The sequence below is a fragment of the Chaetodon trifascialis genome, chromosome 3 (genome assembly GCF_039877785.1).
Source record: "Chaetodon trifascialis isolate fChaTrf1 chromosome 3, fChaTrf1.hap1, whole genome shotgun sequence".
Taxonomy (NCBI): domain Eukaryota; kingdom Metazoa; phylum Chordata; class Actinopteri; order Chaetodontiformes; family Chaetodontidae; genus Chaetodon; species Chaetodon trifascialis.
In genome coordinates this window covers 31,976,597-31,993,311 of record NC_092058.1, presented here as the reverse complement: position 1 = coordinate 31,993,311, position 16,715 = coordinate 31,976,597, and the positions used below count along the sequence as shown (strand labels likewise).

Here is a 16,715-nt window from a genome sequence, read left to right as displayed (position 1 = left end):
TGCTCATTCCTGTTTTCTTTCATTTCTTTTTTTGTCTTTTGATACCATCTTGACCATTGATTGAATAGTACACTAATTTTAATATTTATAATAATTATTTCCCATTCCTTCTTGTGTCATCATTTGTAGCAGTCTTTGAAACATTTATAGTAAAGTAAACTTATGAAAAGGTGTAATAGTTTTTACTATTTTAGAACGCTTTTCTGAGGCAGAAATAATGTCATTAGTTGTGCTAGGAACTTGAACTGTAACACTATGGACATAGGTTGATGGAATCTTAATGCTTTTCTGAGAGCTGACCAGAATCAACAAAGTGAACTATTAAGTGCTGGTCTTGTTTTGTGTCCTGTACATTTGGTATGGCACCCATGTGACCTCACCAGAACTTCACTAGTTGACAGGCTACAATTAACACACTAACAATCTTGGTGTATGATGCAATATTAGTAAGAACATTAGGCAAGGCAAGGCAAATTTATTTGTATAGCACAATTCATACACTAGGCAATTCAAAGTGCTTTACAGAAGCATAAAAATCATACATTTTGATTAGAAGAGAACAAAAAAATAAAAATAAAATACAATTGAAGGAAAATTAAAAACAGACACCAGTAAAAGACAATAATTTAGCATTTAAAATGATTAAAACCATTGAGCAAATACATTTACTTTAAGTAAAAGCTGTAGCAAATAATAATGTTTTCAACCCTGATTTAAATGAGCTGACACTTGGTGCCGACCTCAGGTGTGCAGGGAGAATGTTCCACAGGTGAGGAGCAAAATAACTGAAAGCTGCTTCACTTTGTTTGGTTCTGATTCTGGGAACACACAATAGACCTGTCCCTGATGACCTGAGAGGTCTGGATACTTCATATGGAGTCAATAAATCTAGAATATATTTTGGTCCTAGACCATTTAATGCTTTATAAACCAACAGTAAGATTTTAAAGTCTATTCTTTGACTAAGACATTAGTCTTACTGTTGGCTGTGCAATAAGCCTAGACACAACTGGGTCAAAGTGTCTGGCTCAATGCCTGTTTTTTTTGGTTTCCTGAGACCAGCCTCCATGCTTCTTGAATATTCAGCAGCTGTCACTGTGTGGGTGGAGAGACTGGGGCTATAAATGACCACAGAGTCAGTGAAGGTGTGTTCTTGCCACAAACTGGAACTTGGGAGTAGGGTGAAGCTGTGAGTAGAACAACCAACCATCACAGTGAGTTATTATTTGTTCTTACAGTAATGGGATATTAGATTGTTGTTAGTATAGTATAGCTTGTGTAATTTCAAATAGCCAGAGAGTTGCCTATAGCCTCGAACAACATCTTACACATTGAATTGCTTTTTTGTTTGCCTTAATTTGCTTCTCTTGTCTGACCAACAGTTTAAATAGCCAAAGATATTGCATTTACAATGATATGAAACAGAGATATTATATATATATATATATATATATATATATATATACACCTCTGAAAACAGCTGGACCCATCTGCTGTTTGCTGGTTTTACACGAATACAACATGAAACAGCTTTTTTTCACTGACGTGTGTTCTGTTTGTTTTTTTCTGCAGCCCATTGCATCTCAACTGAAGCACAGCCAGTGGAAATGGAAAACATGCACGAGTTGATCCCCTTTGCCAAAGAGATGCTGAGTCAGAAACCCAGCCGTGGTTTGCTGAAGGTCTACCTGGTGGGTTCGGTGTTTGCAGTACTGGGGACAGTCATTGGACTGGTTGAGACTGTGTGTCACCCTTTCTCCTCTGGTGAGACGATGGATGCAGACATGGTCCTCATGTTGGCCCGGGAGCAGAAAACTGTTAAGGCTGACATACAGCACATTGTCAGGGGCCAGGAGGGGGAAGAGGAGGAGCTAGCTCATGAAAATGAGGTCACAATCCAGACCATGACCCTCTCTAAGACTCAAAGACTCAGCCAACGAGGCATGGCCAACAGGCTACATGCTTCTTAAGAGGTCAACCCCTAGTGACTTGAGATATTCATGAGGGAGCTGTTCCTGTTACACCACTGAGTTGTGCAATATGTATATAGTCTGAAGCTTTATAGACAGCTAAATGAGAAGTGGCTAGGCTGCCTGCCACTCTGTGCTGCTTAGAATGATACCTTCCAGCGCTGTTGGAAATGTTTCTTAGTATGCTTTTCTGTATTGGGCACACATGAAAGATCCCCAAAAGCCATAATGATGGCTGTCATGACAGGCCCACCTACAATCATGAGAGCACGGAATTCCAGTCAGTAATTCACTATATGGTATAGTGAAGTGTACATAAGCTTAGCTACTTGGTTCTCCTGGCATCCAGCAAATGTAGCAATTGTAAAATTTGTATGCTGTAGACTACACTTAAAAAGATAATACTGACAAATTTTTCCCATATTCACCCTAGGAGTACAGTTCCTGAGCAAACAATGGTCGACTGGTTAATATGAATCTAGCCTAGAATGAAAAACCTGTAATTATGTGTGCTCCATAAAACCTTATTTTCATTCTGCTGCTGGAACACAATGTTTGGTTTTTAAGAAAAAGATGAGTACCTTAAGGCAGTGTTGTGTTGAGAGTCTGCCTGGCTGCTGTAAACTGCTGTGTAGCGCCACCAGTTGTCTGAACGGTGTAATCTGCCACTCCACCAACATAGGCCTATTGTGTTCAATGAGAGAACTTTTATTGAAAATATATACTATGTGCATATGCTGTACACATACAATATTTTTGTACTAGTAAAGTTCATTTTATTTATTGAGTCTGGTTTCCCTCTGGTTTCACTGCTTCAAGAATTTGCTGTACATTTTATTAGCCTAACCACCACATCAAGTCCTGATTAAACAGGCATGAATTTAGGCTTGTGAAGATAAGTGTTATGACGACCGCTTCACTGACAAAACATCAACCATATGTGTATGGAAACTTTTTAGAAATGGCATTTTTTTCTCGACAGTAGGGCAGCAAGATGTTTTATTGTGCTTTATTTCAAGATACTCAAGCTAATTTCTGGAAAGTTCCTGAAAGAAGCCCATTGGCAAACAAAAATATGAGAATGAGATTTTTCCCACTTCATTTGCAGTACATATACTCATTACACCAGCAGTCTCACGGAAAACACTGGCTAGATAGCTAATGTGCCAGTGGCCAATGAACTCCACTGCAGACCACAGTCTCTGTTAACAGTCACAAACAGACAGATGGGGAGAACATGCAAACTCCACACAAAAAGGGCCTTTCTGTGTGGAGTTTGCATGTTCTCCCTGTGCTCACCTGGGGTATCCTCCATAAAAATATCCCGGCCCACTGCTCCTGGTCTGCCATGGAGGAAGGACGGATCAAGGATGGGTCAAATGCAGAGAAAGAATTTCACATATGCATGGCGTGTGCAGTTTCCCCCCCTAACTCTGCATGTTGTGTTCATTGTGACAAAAAAGGATGTCTCTTCTTTCTTCATATCCATTTTATATACACTAGTCTTCTCCATGAAACATCTGCATCCTCACTGGGCTGCATTGTTATAAACTATGATGAACTGGTTGTGGACATCCAGGCACTGTCTCTGTCTCTTCCTCTCCTTACAGTTCTCATGCAGCAGTTCTGTGTTGTTGACGGTGCGGTTTCTGTGGCTATTTTGACAGACAGCATGTTGGTGTTCAAGTTTCTGTCTGCTGAAGTGTAAAATGTTCTCATTCTAGTATGATTGTATGTGTTAGGCCAACAAATCTATGACTGTTTATATCACTCAACAATGTTGGATTAAACACATCATCTGGCAAAAAATGTCTTACATCCGTTTATCTTGGGAGACAGACAGCATTATGGTTGATATGCTGCTCATGATCAGATCATAAGTGTATGCATATAATAACTTAAGAACCCCAACTCATTGAACACCTTGCAATGTTGACTTGATTGTGCTTTGAAGTTGTTATGACTGATACAGAGTGTGGATGTGTAATGGGACATCATTATTTTTGTATTTTTTTTAAATGAACAGTGTGCACAGATATTCAACTGGTCATGAACACTCTTATATAACTCAAGATTACACTCTGTAAATCTTATTTTAATCATTTTCAAATGCAATCTTCAACCAAAACATAGGTTTGACAAAAAGATAGATCAAAACTATATATAGTGGTAGCATGTAACAAGTATAAAAGCATTGATGAAAACTATTTCAGGCTTGACAAACTTCTACTCTTTTCGTTGATTTACTGTCCATTTGCATGTGTAAATGTCATATTTTTCATATAAAAGTAGGAGTTCAAAATAAACGTCTTTTGTAATCAACATCATTCTTATAAAAAAAAATAATTTTTCTATATGGATAATTGAACAGATTTCAGTTTCGCTACTGCAAAACACACATTTTATATCAATATCTCGAAATCTTGAGAGCATCTGGTAAACAGGATAAATAACATATAGAATTTTAAATTAAACTTCTATTTTGTTGATGACACAATACTAGTGACTTCCACTTCAAATTTAGAATTCACAAATAGTTTAATAGGAGGAGCTGTTGAGCTGTGGAAAAGTCTCCTATAAGATGGCTATTATAATACTTTTTGTATGTGATGCTTACAGCTAACATTCGGTTGCATTTAAAGTGTGGATTCACACCAAACATGCAATTTCCTTGCATTAAATTCAAAAGACCAGAAGGTGTTGCATCAAAGACAGCTACAAATTCAGAGATCCCCACGGAAATAAGGAGAAGGGGATACAGAGCTGGAGTGAAGTGCGGTGACAAGAAAAGACGGTACAAACCTTCCATACAGTCTCTTAATATGGGGAACATGAGATCTCTCCCTAATAAGGTGGAAGAGCTAATGATGCTAACAAGACTGCAGAGGGAGTACTGGGAGTGTAGTATGATGTGCTTCACAGGGACTTGGCTGAATGAACATATGCCAGAATTGTATGTTGTTTTGCAGCAACTTCTGTGAGGAAAACACTGTGCCCACCAGGAAGGTACAGTGTTTCCCAAACAAGAAATGCTGCATATCCCGGAACCCTGGAAGCTGTATTCAATGAAAAGAAGAGGGTTTTTAAATCTGGGGACAAAAAGGAGGGTGTAGAGGGAACTGAAAACGGAGATTTGGAGAGACAAGGACAACTACAGGAGGAAGCTGGAGGAGTGCCTTCAGGAGGACAGCTGTCACATCCAGAAGTTCTCTGATGATACAGCCATTGTTGGATACACATGAGAGATTTATGCCTGGTGGGGAGGGGGTCAATGCAGTATGGCATTTGTCTGCATTCACTCATTCACTCTTTTACATACACATTCATACAATGGCTAGGCCACTAGCTCATTGTAAGCTTTTTTAACCATTCACACACACTCATACACTGATGGGGGCAATTCTTGAGGCCACGGATCGAACCACCAACCCTCTGATAAATGGATGGCCACTCTCCCTCCTGAGCCACAGCCGAATACAGGGAAGTCATCACCAATTTTGTCAAATGGTGTGAACCAAACCACCTGCATATAAATGCCAGCAAGACAAAGGAGATAGTGATGGTAGATTTCTGCAGGAATGTGAACATCCAGGGTTTGGACATTGAGAATGTGGGTGAGTACAAATATCTGGGTGTCCACCCCAACAACAAACTGGGCTGGACAAAAAACACATATATTCTGCACAGGAAGGGCCAAAGTTGACTCCATCTGCTGAGGAAGACTGGGCATCTTTGGAGTATGTAGGACACTGTCATTTTATGACATGGTGGTGGCATCTGCTATTTTCCACGCAGTAGTCTGTTGGGGTTGTAGAAGCTCTGAGAGAGACAGAAAAAGACTAAACAAATTGGTCAGGAGAGCTGGCTCTGTCCTGGACTGTCCTCTGGACACCATTGAGTGAGGCCAACCCCCAAAACAAAGCCATACACACATGGCTCAAGGAGCCTCCCAATGACAAGAATGGGACACTAACGAGGCAGACGACTGTCGTTGACACCCAAGGGTTACACCCCAGCCCGCCTTAATGGGGGATCGCTTGCCTCAGAATACCCACGGCGCAATGAGACGTTTAAATGACGTATATTCATCGTAATTTTTCGACGTCCAAATCAGGTCTCATGAAGGTGCAGAATGAAAGTTTTTATTACATCTTTTTCGGACGTCATATGGAGGTCCGATTCTGACGTCTTGCCAACCTCAAATTCAGACGTTCACATGACGTGCAAATTCTGTCAAAATTGCACGTTGGAATCAGGTCTTCTGGAGGTGCAGAATGAAAGTTTTTATTATGTCTTTTTCAGACGTCATATGGAGGTCCGATTCTGACGTCTTGCTGACCTCCAATTCAGACGTTAACATGACGTGCAAATTCTGTTGAAATTGCACGTCGGAATCAGGTTTTCTGGAGGTGCAGAATGAAAGTTTTTATTACGTCTTTTTCGGACGTCATATGGAGGTCCGATTCTGACGTCTTGCCGACCTCCAATTCAGACGTTCATATGACATGCAAATTCTGTCAAAATTGCACATCGGAATCAGGTCTTCTGGAGGTGCAAAATGAAAGTTTCTATTACGTCTTTTTCTGACGTGGTCTACACGTCCGACCTTGACGTCCACATGACCTTTAGATTACATTTGAACAACACCTGATCAACCCAATTTCAACGTCCACAGGGCATTGAGACAAGATGTCCTGATTACATCATAATCACGGCATCTATAACATAGACTACATACATAGAACAGAGACTGTTATGCATAGAGGTTTTTATATAAAATCATAACAAAAAAAAGGGGGGTGGGGGGTGGGGAGATGGGGTGGAATAAAAACTGGCCAATTCCAATACTGAATCACTTCTGTAATTATAATTTTGAAACTTTACAGCACCTAAAACCTGTCAGTTAAAGCTTGACATAATGCAGAAATAGCATATAATAATTAGAATTGCCAGTTGTACAAAAAAAGCATTTTGTTGATTGTAGCACAGAATGATAAAATGAGAGAGATTTAAGCATATGGACTGTGTGAATACAGTTACATGGCTTTCCAAAATTTAGAACTTTCCTCCAAACTGCCATTCATGACAGCATCTAGAGGAAAAGTGAAAAAGTGAAAACGTGCACAGTCAGTTTTGATAAAATTGATAACACCAATTTTATCAAAACACAACACGTTTAGCCAAATTTAAAGGATTAAAAGATTGACTCTTTTTCGTCGACAACATGAAATACTGAATGGTCTTACCTAACACAGCCGTGTAGCACTTTGTTTTTTCAAAGGCCATCTTTTTTTGTTTTCCCTTTCCTTTAAGATTAAACTTTACCATCAAGCCATTGGTAAGGAGCCTAGAATATAAGTGTATGCATTTGAGTGATATATTGGGTATTTTAATTTGACATTCATTTAGGAGCGGAGGTCCTCCATTCCGATTGTATAGTGGCAGGCGATGTGACGGCTCCGTGCAACGTTGCACCCCCCCCCCCACCGAAGTAGCTGAAGGCTAACTGCACGGGGGTAGAGATGGCGTGCAGTTAGCCTTCAGCTACTTCAGAGCAAGCTGAATTACCAGGCGTCCGTCTTCTTTTCACCAAGCAGGGGTAGAGATGGCATGCAGTTAACTGAAGGCTAGCTGAAGGCTAACTGCAGGGGGGTGCTACAAACTTTTGGGCAACGCCACGAGTTTGAGGCCTGTGTAGGTCCAACGCTGAGTTCTCGAGGGGCCGACATGGCATCTAAAACTATCCGCTACTGCGTTTTGCCTTCAGCTAGCTCCTGGTCTCGCCCAAAAGTTTTGACAACTCTACCAAAAGTTTGGACAACTGTTCTAACTCGCTCAAGCAAGTAGGCTACATGAAGTGAGACGTGTAAATAACATGATATGGTCTTACCTTTAAGTAATTGAAAACTTTTCGTCGAACTGTGTGACCACAATGTCGAGGTGAAAGTGAGACACTACTACACACGAGCATTAGCTAACAGAACAACACGACCCACAAGGCAATCGTGCTTCACATATTCAAATCCAAATGATGATTTTTTTTAAATCATCGACTTTAATGAAACATTGGAATGTCCCTCTTAAAACGAAAAATATCGATTCCCAATTAGGCATCACCTTTTGTGTCCATGTTCTATCATGTGTCTTACATTTCCTTTTTTGAAAAACAGTCAAACACGTCAAAAGTGTAGAATCACCATGCAGCATGTTCTCAAAACACTTTACAATTTAAAATAAATTATGCATGTGGCAGGCATACCAGTAACATGAATAAATACAAATTACAGTACACATAACACATGCATGGCCACATATGCAGGTATATTGATAACACGTTTAAAAATGCCATACAATAATAAAAATAAGAGGAGGGAATAAAGCAGTCTAAGAATGGTTATAGTAAGATGAGTAAAGGTGAGTTTTTAATCTTGAATTAAAAATATCCACTGAGTGAGCTTCCTTAATATGAGAAGGGAGGTTGTTCCAAAGAAGGGGGGCACGGTAGGCAAATGTTCTATGACTGGCAGTTTTCTTTTTAACAGGGGGTAGGACCAGAAGGCCGGCATTGAGTGAACAGAGAGAACGTGCTGGTGTATAGAGTGTTATTAGTTCGGATAGGTAGGATGGAGCATGTCTAAGCGGAGCTTTGAAGGTTAAGAGAAGTATTTTAAAGTCAGCTCTGTATAGGCAACCAGTGAAGAGAGGCTAGGATGGGTGTGATGTGAATGAATTTTCTGGATTTGGTCAGCAATCATGCTGCCACATTCTGAACAAGTTCAAGACCCCTAGTGGTGGTTTTGGGAAGACCAGAGAAGAAGCTATTGCAGTAATCTAATCTGGTAGATATGAATGAGTGGATGAGGGTTTCAGCATCACGAAATGATAGGATGGGCCGGATTTTTGCAATATTCCTGAGGTGGAAGAATGCTGACAGAATGACAAAAAACATAATGACGTTGTCAACACCATTAACTACACTCACCTAGGCTATAACATACAAATGTAATTTTGACATCTGAAACAGGTCAATCTTGGACCAATTTTACACGCTGCCCAGACGTCTAAATTTGGTGGTGGACAGCACGTCCAGCTACGTACTAATATGAACGTCACTTCAACATCTAAAAACGGTCCAATAATCTTGGATTTATTTTGACGTTGCTTTAACGTCTAGACTTGGTACTTGACGAGCCACACGCACACGTCCAGATGAGGTAAAAATGTGAACGTCAGGTCCACGTCTAAAACAAGTCCAATAATGACGTCTAAATATTGGTTCTATTTTGCACGTTCTGATGACGTCTAGATTTTGTCTTTGACAGACGTCCAGATGAGGTACAAATGTGAACGTCAGATTAACGTCTAAAAGAGGTCTAACAATGACGTCTGAATTTTGGATCTATTTTGCACATTCTGCTGACGTTTAGATTTGGTCCTTTACGGGCGTCCAGATGAGATACAAATGTAAACGTCGATTACACGTCTAAAACAAGTCCAATAATGACGTCTGAATTTAGGATCTATTTTGCACGTTCTGATGACGTCTAGATGTGGTCCTTGACAGACGTCCAAAGGAGGTACATATGTGAATGTCAGATTAACGTCTAAAAGAGGTCCAATGATGACGTCTAAATCTTGGATCCATTTTGCACGTCTAGATTTGGTCTTCAGATGACGTCCAAATTCTGAACGTCATTATGACGTCTAAAAAAGGTCCAATTTAGACGTCAAATCTCTAACCTATTTTGCACGTCGCACTGACGTCTAGATATTGTCTTCGACGGACCAACCCAAGACTGACATGATTTGCACGTCTCTTCGACGTCCGATGTTTGCTGGGTAGAGTGATACCAGCCTTGGTTTTGGGGGTTGGCCTAACTTAGAAGATAAATACTTGAATCTAACACCATTTCATTAGACTAGAGCTGTCCTATCTAGTCTGATGCGCATGAACTGATGAAGCCTGCTCGGATGAGAGGCGAAACGTCTTCCAAGACAAACTGACAAAGTCCAGTTGCGAACGATTGAATGCCCTGAAGCTTACAATGACCTGGATGAATGAGAATATTCACAGGAATGCAAAACTCGGTGTCTCACTAGTATTTATGATGTAGTTATTGTTTTCCTACTGGTTTCACTGGTTTGGATTTAAGATTTTGATGCACAAGCAGCGTATTCGACAAACTTCAGCTGCCCCAAGAGATCTCCAGGACAGCCAGACCGAGCAACTCAGCTATGCCAACTAGGGTTGTCCCGATCCGATCACGTGATTGGAAATCAGGGCCGATCACGTGACTGCAGACTGATCGGATCGGACGTTATGTTCCGATCAGGTATCGGATAAATAATATATATATATACATATGTATATTTATTGTTATTTGTAATCACATTTACAATATATGGGATAGTGATTAAAAACAAACGAGAATATTTATTAACTACCAACGTTTACAGGTCGGGTCTGTGTCTGACAGACGCCACTGAACAGCGCATGCGCGGAACACGGCAGCACGCAGCAGTTTGTTTTGAAGCTCGGAATCTCGAGAGGTGGGAAGGACAAAACTGCTTTTAACACCACAAACTTGATATGACACCTCAATACACTGCACTGCAGTTTACAATACACTGCACTGAGAATACGAGTGCAGTTCCAAAAAGCACAATACTGGCCTTAGGCTACTTCATAACAGTCATAACAGTCACTTTTATTTGCTCATTTGTTTGCATTTGATATTTTGATGCCTATTTTAAGTTAAGCAGCTATTTGTTTCAATACTAGACTATTATGTCTTTATACCATGGTCTGGGTGAATACTCGATTCTGATTGGCTGCAGGGTGTCCATTAAAAAGTGTTGCGGACACATATAAAAAAGTTCCGGTCAAATAGCCTGATTGCTCTAAATTATTGCGCTGGCTCAAACGCTAGTTGGTAACCGTGGCAACAGAAACTCAGAACATACGTTGTTTCACAGTTTATTTATCACATCGGCAAGTCAGTAGAGGACACACACAAGCGGTAAGAGGTGCACTTGCCCTCTGAAATGATACTTTGTATCACGTAACATAACGTTAAGCAATCATCTCACTTCCCTCAACTGATTAGGCTTAATATAACAGCTGCGGCCGACCGAGCTGCAGGTTCTGTGGCCAGAGCCGGTTACCTTGGCAACGCGTCACAACGAGAGATATTAAATAGTCCACTCAGCCGCTTCTTGTGAAAAACTTACGATTTTAACGATAAAAAAACAACTTTGACGTATTAATAATTGATTTAATATTTATTTCTTTCGCAAGTGACCATGGTATAAGCGGGATAATACCCTTCGAGGTGTCCATTATCAGAAATGAAAGCGAAGTCCATTCATCCCGTCGGACGCTTCGCGTTGGACGGTTCACGCCTCCGCGTCGTCCATTCATTTCTGAATGGACACCTCGTCGGGCATTGTCCCATATGTAAGGTTGCACTAGTCCTAATGTAAAGAAATGTTTATTTTATTTCTGTGTTCTGACTTGAGACTGTAATTCAAGCTACCTCATAGAAGTTTACAATACACTGCACTGCATGCATGCAAAATTGTGCATAAGTGTTACATGTTAATATAAGAGCCATTGGTAAAATAATAATAATAATGATAATAATTATAATAAGGGACATCCTGGATCTTATTCGTTCGATTCGATTCGTTTCATAATGTTTTATAGAAGTATCGGATCGGGACTCGGTATCGGCAGATACTCAAAATCAAATGACTCGGACTCGGACTCGAGGGCAAAAAAATGTGATCGGGACATCCCTAATGCCAACCAGAAGTGACCGTTGGCAGTAAATCGTAAACAAAGGAGAGGGAAGCATGGAGATCTACAGACTAAGCTACCACTAACCCTGCACCAGCTACCACTATCCAGCATCTTCCTCGCCAGTGTTCGGTCTTTGGCGAACAAAATGGACGAGCTATGACTTCTGATCACATCACAGAGAATGTTTACGGACTGCAACGTCATGATTTTCACTGAAACATGAACAAGAGTTAACAAGAAACAGCAAGAGCAAGTTAACATGACAACGTGATAGAGCTGCAGGGATGCTGTGTCTTCAGAAGGGACAGAACAGCAGAACAGTCCGGTAAGATCAGGGGCGGAGGACTGTGCATCAATGTGAACAAAACTTGGTGCACAGACTCTGTTATCACTGGGAGCCGCTGTTCTGCTAATCTGAAATATATCTGCCTAGAGAGTTCACATCCATTGTGATAACTGCAGCTTATATCCCCCCAGATGCTAATGCTAAATTAGCACTGAAAGAGCTGTATGCTGCTATTCACAAACAACTAACTGCACATCATGATGGAGCCTTTATTGTTGCTTGAGACTTCAACCACTCCAACCTGAGGACTGTGCTCCACAAATTTCACCAGTACCACCTGTCACTGGCCTAGGCAACTGTCCCTACATGCTTCCTGAAGCAGTCAGCCGCAGTGGGCCTTAATGACTTCTGCCCCGTCCCACTCGCCCCCATCATCACCAAGTGCTTCGAGAGGCTGGTCTTGACCCACCTCAAGTGCTGTCTTCCCCCCACACTGGACCCCATCAGTTTGCCTACCAACCAAACAGGTTGATGGAGGCTGCCATCTCCATGGCACTGCACTCCAGCCTGACACACCTGGACAACACCTATGCCAGGATGCTGTTCATCGACTTCAGTTCAGCATTCAACACAGTCATCCCCACCAAACTGGTCAACAAACTGAGCGACCTCGGCAACAGCACCTCCCTTTGCAACTGGACCCTAGACTTCCTGATCTTAGGTTAGACATCCACACCTCCGCGACCCTGACCCTGAATACTGGCGTCCCTGAGCCCTCTCCTCTACTCCCTCTATATCAAGGGTGTCAAACTCAAATACACAGTGGGCCAAAATTAGAAAAAATGTTCCAAGTCGAGGGCTGGACTGGTTCAATTTTTATAGAAAACTGATTGAAATGACGGCTGCACGGTGGCGCAGCAGGTAGTGTGCGTGCCTCACAGCAAGAAGGTCGCAGGTTCGATTCCCGGGTCGGGCCTTTCTGTGTGAAGTTTGCATGTTCTTCCCGTGCATGTGTGGCTTCTCTCCGGGCACTCCGGCTTCCTCCCACAGACCAAAAACATGCTCATTCGGTTAATTGGTGACTCTAAATTGCCCCTAGGTGTGGTGTGTGTATGTGCCCTGCGATCGGCTGGCGACCGGTCCAGGGTGTACCCCGCCTCCCGCCCGTTGACAGCCGAGATAGGCTCCGGCCCCCCCGCGACCCCGAAAGGGATAAGCGGCATAGAAAATGGATGGATGGATGATTGAAATTACCTTATTGCACATATTGAACCTGGAACTAACACAAGTTATTGCCTATAAAACGACATTAATCATTAAATAAATGAAAAATCCGCATTCATTTCTTATGGCTTTACCTGCAGCTTTCCATAGTAATTTCAAATGAAAACATTTTCCCACAGGCCAACAACAGCCAAACATACCCTGCAGTAGCAAAAAGAGTGCAAAAAGTCAACATATATTAAACCTGAGTTTGCTGCTCTCTGATGCACACTACTCTAAGCCAGATACTTGAACCTGGAACAAACACAACTTATAAGACCGTTTTTATCTATAAACAACAACATTAAATACAAGAAAAATCTGTTGCATCCATTTCTTCTTACTCTTTATGCAGCTTTTCCAGAGTAGTTTACCTGTCATGGTGTTTCGTTTCATAGTGTCTTCTTACGTTATTCTTTCATTACAGCCACACTGTCGCCGCACAGAAGACAAACAGCTTTGTCCTTCATATTAGCGAACATATATACTCTGCCTCCCACATGCCATGAAAGTCCCTGTTTTCAAAGTCCACCTTCTGTTTAGCCATTTTTCGGGAAGAGGGTAGCTTAAAGTTGACGACAGGTAACGAGCTCCATCAGGCTGCTGATGAACAAGTGGGGCAGGGACTCGCGCTCACGGGCCTTTGATTGATGTGCCGATGCACTGGCAGTGCATTGTGGGACTTGTAGTACTAGTGGTGTGTGCAATATACCAGCGGGCCAGCTCTAAGAATAATCAGATATTAGAATGCGGGCCAAAGATAATTCCATTGCGTCTGGTTTTGGCCCGCGGGCCTTGACATAGTGCTCTACACCCATGACTGCGTGCCTGTGCATGCCTCCAACTTCATCATCAAGTTCGCAGACAACAGGTGATAGGCCTGATCAGCAACAACGATGAGTCAGCCTACAGGGATGAGATTCAGCAGCTGGTGATGTGGTGTGCTGATGACAACCTGACCCTGAACACCAGGAAGACCAAGGAGCTCATTGTGGATTACAGGAAAACCAAAGGCTGCAGTCACACCCCCATTCACATCAATGGGGCTGAGGTTGAATGTGTCTCCAGCTTCAAGTTCCTGGGCGTCCACATCTCTGATTATTGCGCTGGACCCTCAACTCCTCCACTGTGATAAAGAAAGCTCAACAGCACCTCTACTTCCTGAAGAGACTGAGGAAAGTTAACCTGGCTTGTCAGATCCTGGTCAACTTCCACCACTGCACCATTAAAAGCATGACCAACTGCATGTCAGTATGGCAAGCGAAAGGCTCCGCAATGGGTGGTGAAAACCGTCCACTACATCACCAGTGCCCAGCTAACTGCCACTGAGGACTTCCAGTGCAAGCGGTGTCTAACAAGGCCACGCAGCATCACTGTTTGTCCCCCTACCATCTGGTAGGAGGTTCAGGAGCCTCTGTTCCCACCCCAACACAGCACAGGAACAGCGTCTTCTCCAGAGCTGTTACCCTGCTGAACTCTGTCCACCAGCACGATGACAATAAAGTTGAATCTAAAAAAAGTCTAATCTAGAAATATATGCCAACACCATGAGGACAAAGGAACACCCTGAACCCCTGGTGTTTTGATGGCTGACTGCAGGTTTTATAGGGTAACATGACAATTCAGCTGAGTCACAAAATGATCCAGCAGCATGGCTCACTGAGATACCACAGCAACAATGGCACAATGCTGCCTGACCTGTGAACACACATGAGTGCAAGGCTGACATGGCCCTGTGTCAACATGATTCTCTTTGGTCTAAGAATAACATGAGCAATGTGAAGGCTGAGATGGATAACCTTTAAATCTTTGAACACAGTTGAACTGACAGTGAGCCCCCTGCAACACTTGTGTGAATCAAAACATTCTCTAAAGCAGTAATGCAATATTAAACTATGACTTCTAGTAAATCAACAAAAAAACAGAAAAGATTATGACATACCCTACCCCTGTGACATTTCTGGACTTAATATAGACTCAAGGTCCTATTAATGACTACATTTCATGTTTTCCTTTACTCTAGAAGCACATTGGATTGGCCATGTAAGTTTTTTTTTAAATTAAGTGGTGAATCATTAAGGCAAATGGAGACTGGATAACACAGGCAGCACTTACAGGGCTTCTTTGTGATCTGTTAAGGATCACTTTCAGTTGCTTTGCTTGTTAAGATTTCATATCATACAGCTCAATTTTACATAGTTCAGGAGTTTTTTTGCTCCTGTAACATTTTTCAATACAATACATATGTCCTGTATTTCTATGGAGACAACACAATCATAGATACAGTTAGGTATAACTCCAAAATGTCTCCTGTATGGTTGAACAAAGATATAATACCATAAATCATAAAAAAAGAAATAACACAAGCTATGTGTCTTTGATTATTTATTATAAAAAATATTAAAAGACATGGAATCTACAAATAAATTTTTTTCAAGTACCCACGCACAAAAAAGGATTCTCCATGTCCATGTACACAACCTGTACAAACCACCTCCCCATCTCCACCTCAAACCATTAAGATCTCAGCATGGTCATTCTAGGCTTTCCAATTTAGGAGCACACAATTTCACGTTTTTCACTGGGTCAATTTAGTGCAAGCACTATAATTTTGGTGACTTTTTTTTTTTTTAAGAAAACATGCCTTGAACCCCTTGAATGCCTAGCAGAGTTCAGAGGATTAAATAGGGGTCAAAAAGTTGATTACAAAAAGTCAAAGTCAAGTCAAATTCAAAGTACTAACTAAACTACTGAAAAGTGCTACAAATATAAATAATGTTATAGTGTCTTTAAATAAAGTGGCTGGTGCTGGATAAGCCAAATCAAAGAGCTGGGAGGGAGGGGGCTCTTTCATACAAACAGGGATTAGTCTTGAAAGGTTACCAGTGGATACTAGAGGTAACACGCACGCTGACTCTTTCAAGCTCTCCCCAATTTCAACTAAGCAGCCTCTGAGTCAGACAAAGAACAACAGACTGCACGGTGCTGCAGACCAGGATGTGACTATGTCCTGGTTTGAATTGTGAGCTTAGTTTTAAAACCACCATGTGGTACAGTTAGAATGTAAGCCTCTAACAGTTTAAAAATGTTTCAAACTGACCTGAAAGTGGGACAAACATGACAAACTGATGTGTGCACATGATTTGTTCAAACTCACAGAACTTTGCTGTAAAGTCTGGAGAGGAATATCTCCCATTTGATGGGGCAGCCATGACACTGTACATTTGAATATATCACTCAGTGTAAGCAGTCTTTAGCTTCAATGACGTGACAGAATACTATATGTGACACTGTCATACACTGTGAAGTCTATTTTATTCCCATATTTTGAGCAGCTGTGGAACAATTGTGGAGAAAATGTAGGTATTTAGAAACAGGAGTGCGTCTCCTTTTT

The 16,715-nt window shown here is 41.5% G+C and overlaps 1 protein-coding gene across 1 annotated transcript; it reads left to right on the top strand.

Annotated features, from left to right (window-relative positions):
• Window positions 1-1,616: 1,616 nt before the first annotated feature.
• LOC139328695 (G0/G1 switch protein 2-like) lies at window positions 1,617-1,970 on the top strand. Its single transcript, XM_070958635.1, has one exon. The coding sequence runs from the start codon at window positions 1,617-1,619 to the stop codon at window positions 1,968-1,970; it is 354 nt and encodes a 117-aa protein (XP_070814736.1).
• The last annotated feature ends 14,745 nt before the right edge of the window (window positions 1,971-16,715 follow it).

What these genes read in the sequence shown, in the direction of transcription:
- LOC139328695 (XM_070958635.1), top strand. Translation starts at nt 1,617, where the DNA reads ATGCACGAGTTGATCCCCTTTGCCAAAGAGATGCTGAGTCAGAAACCC.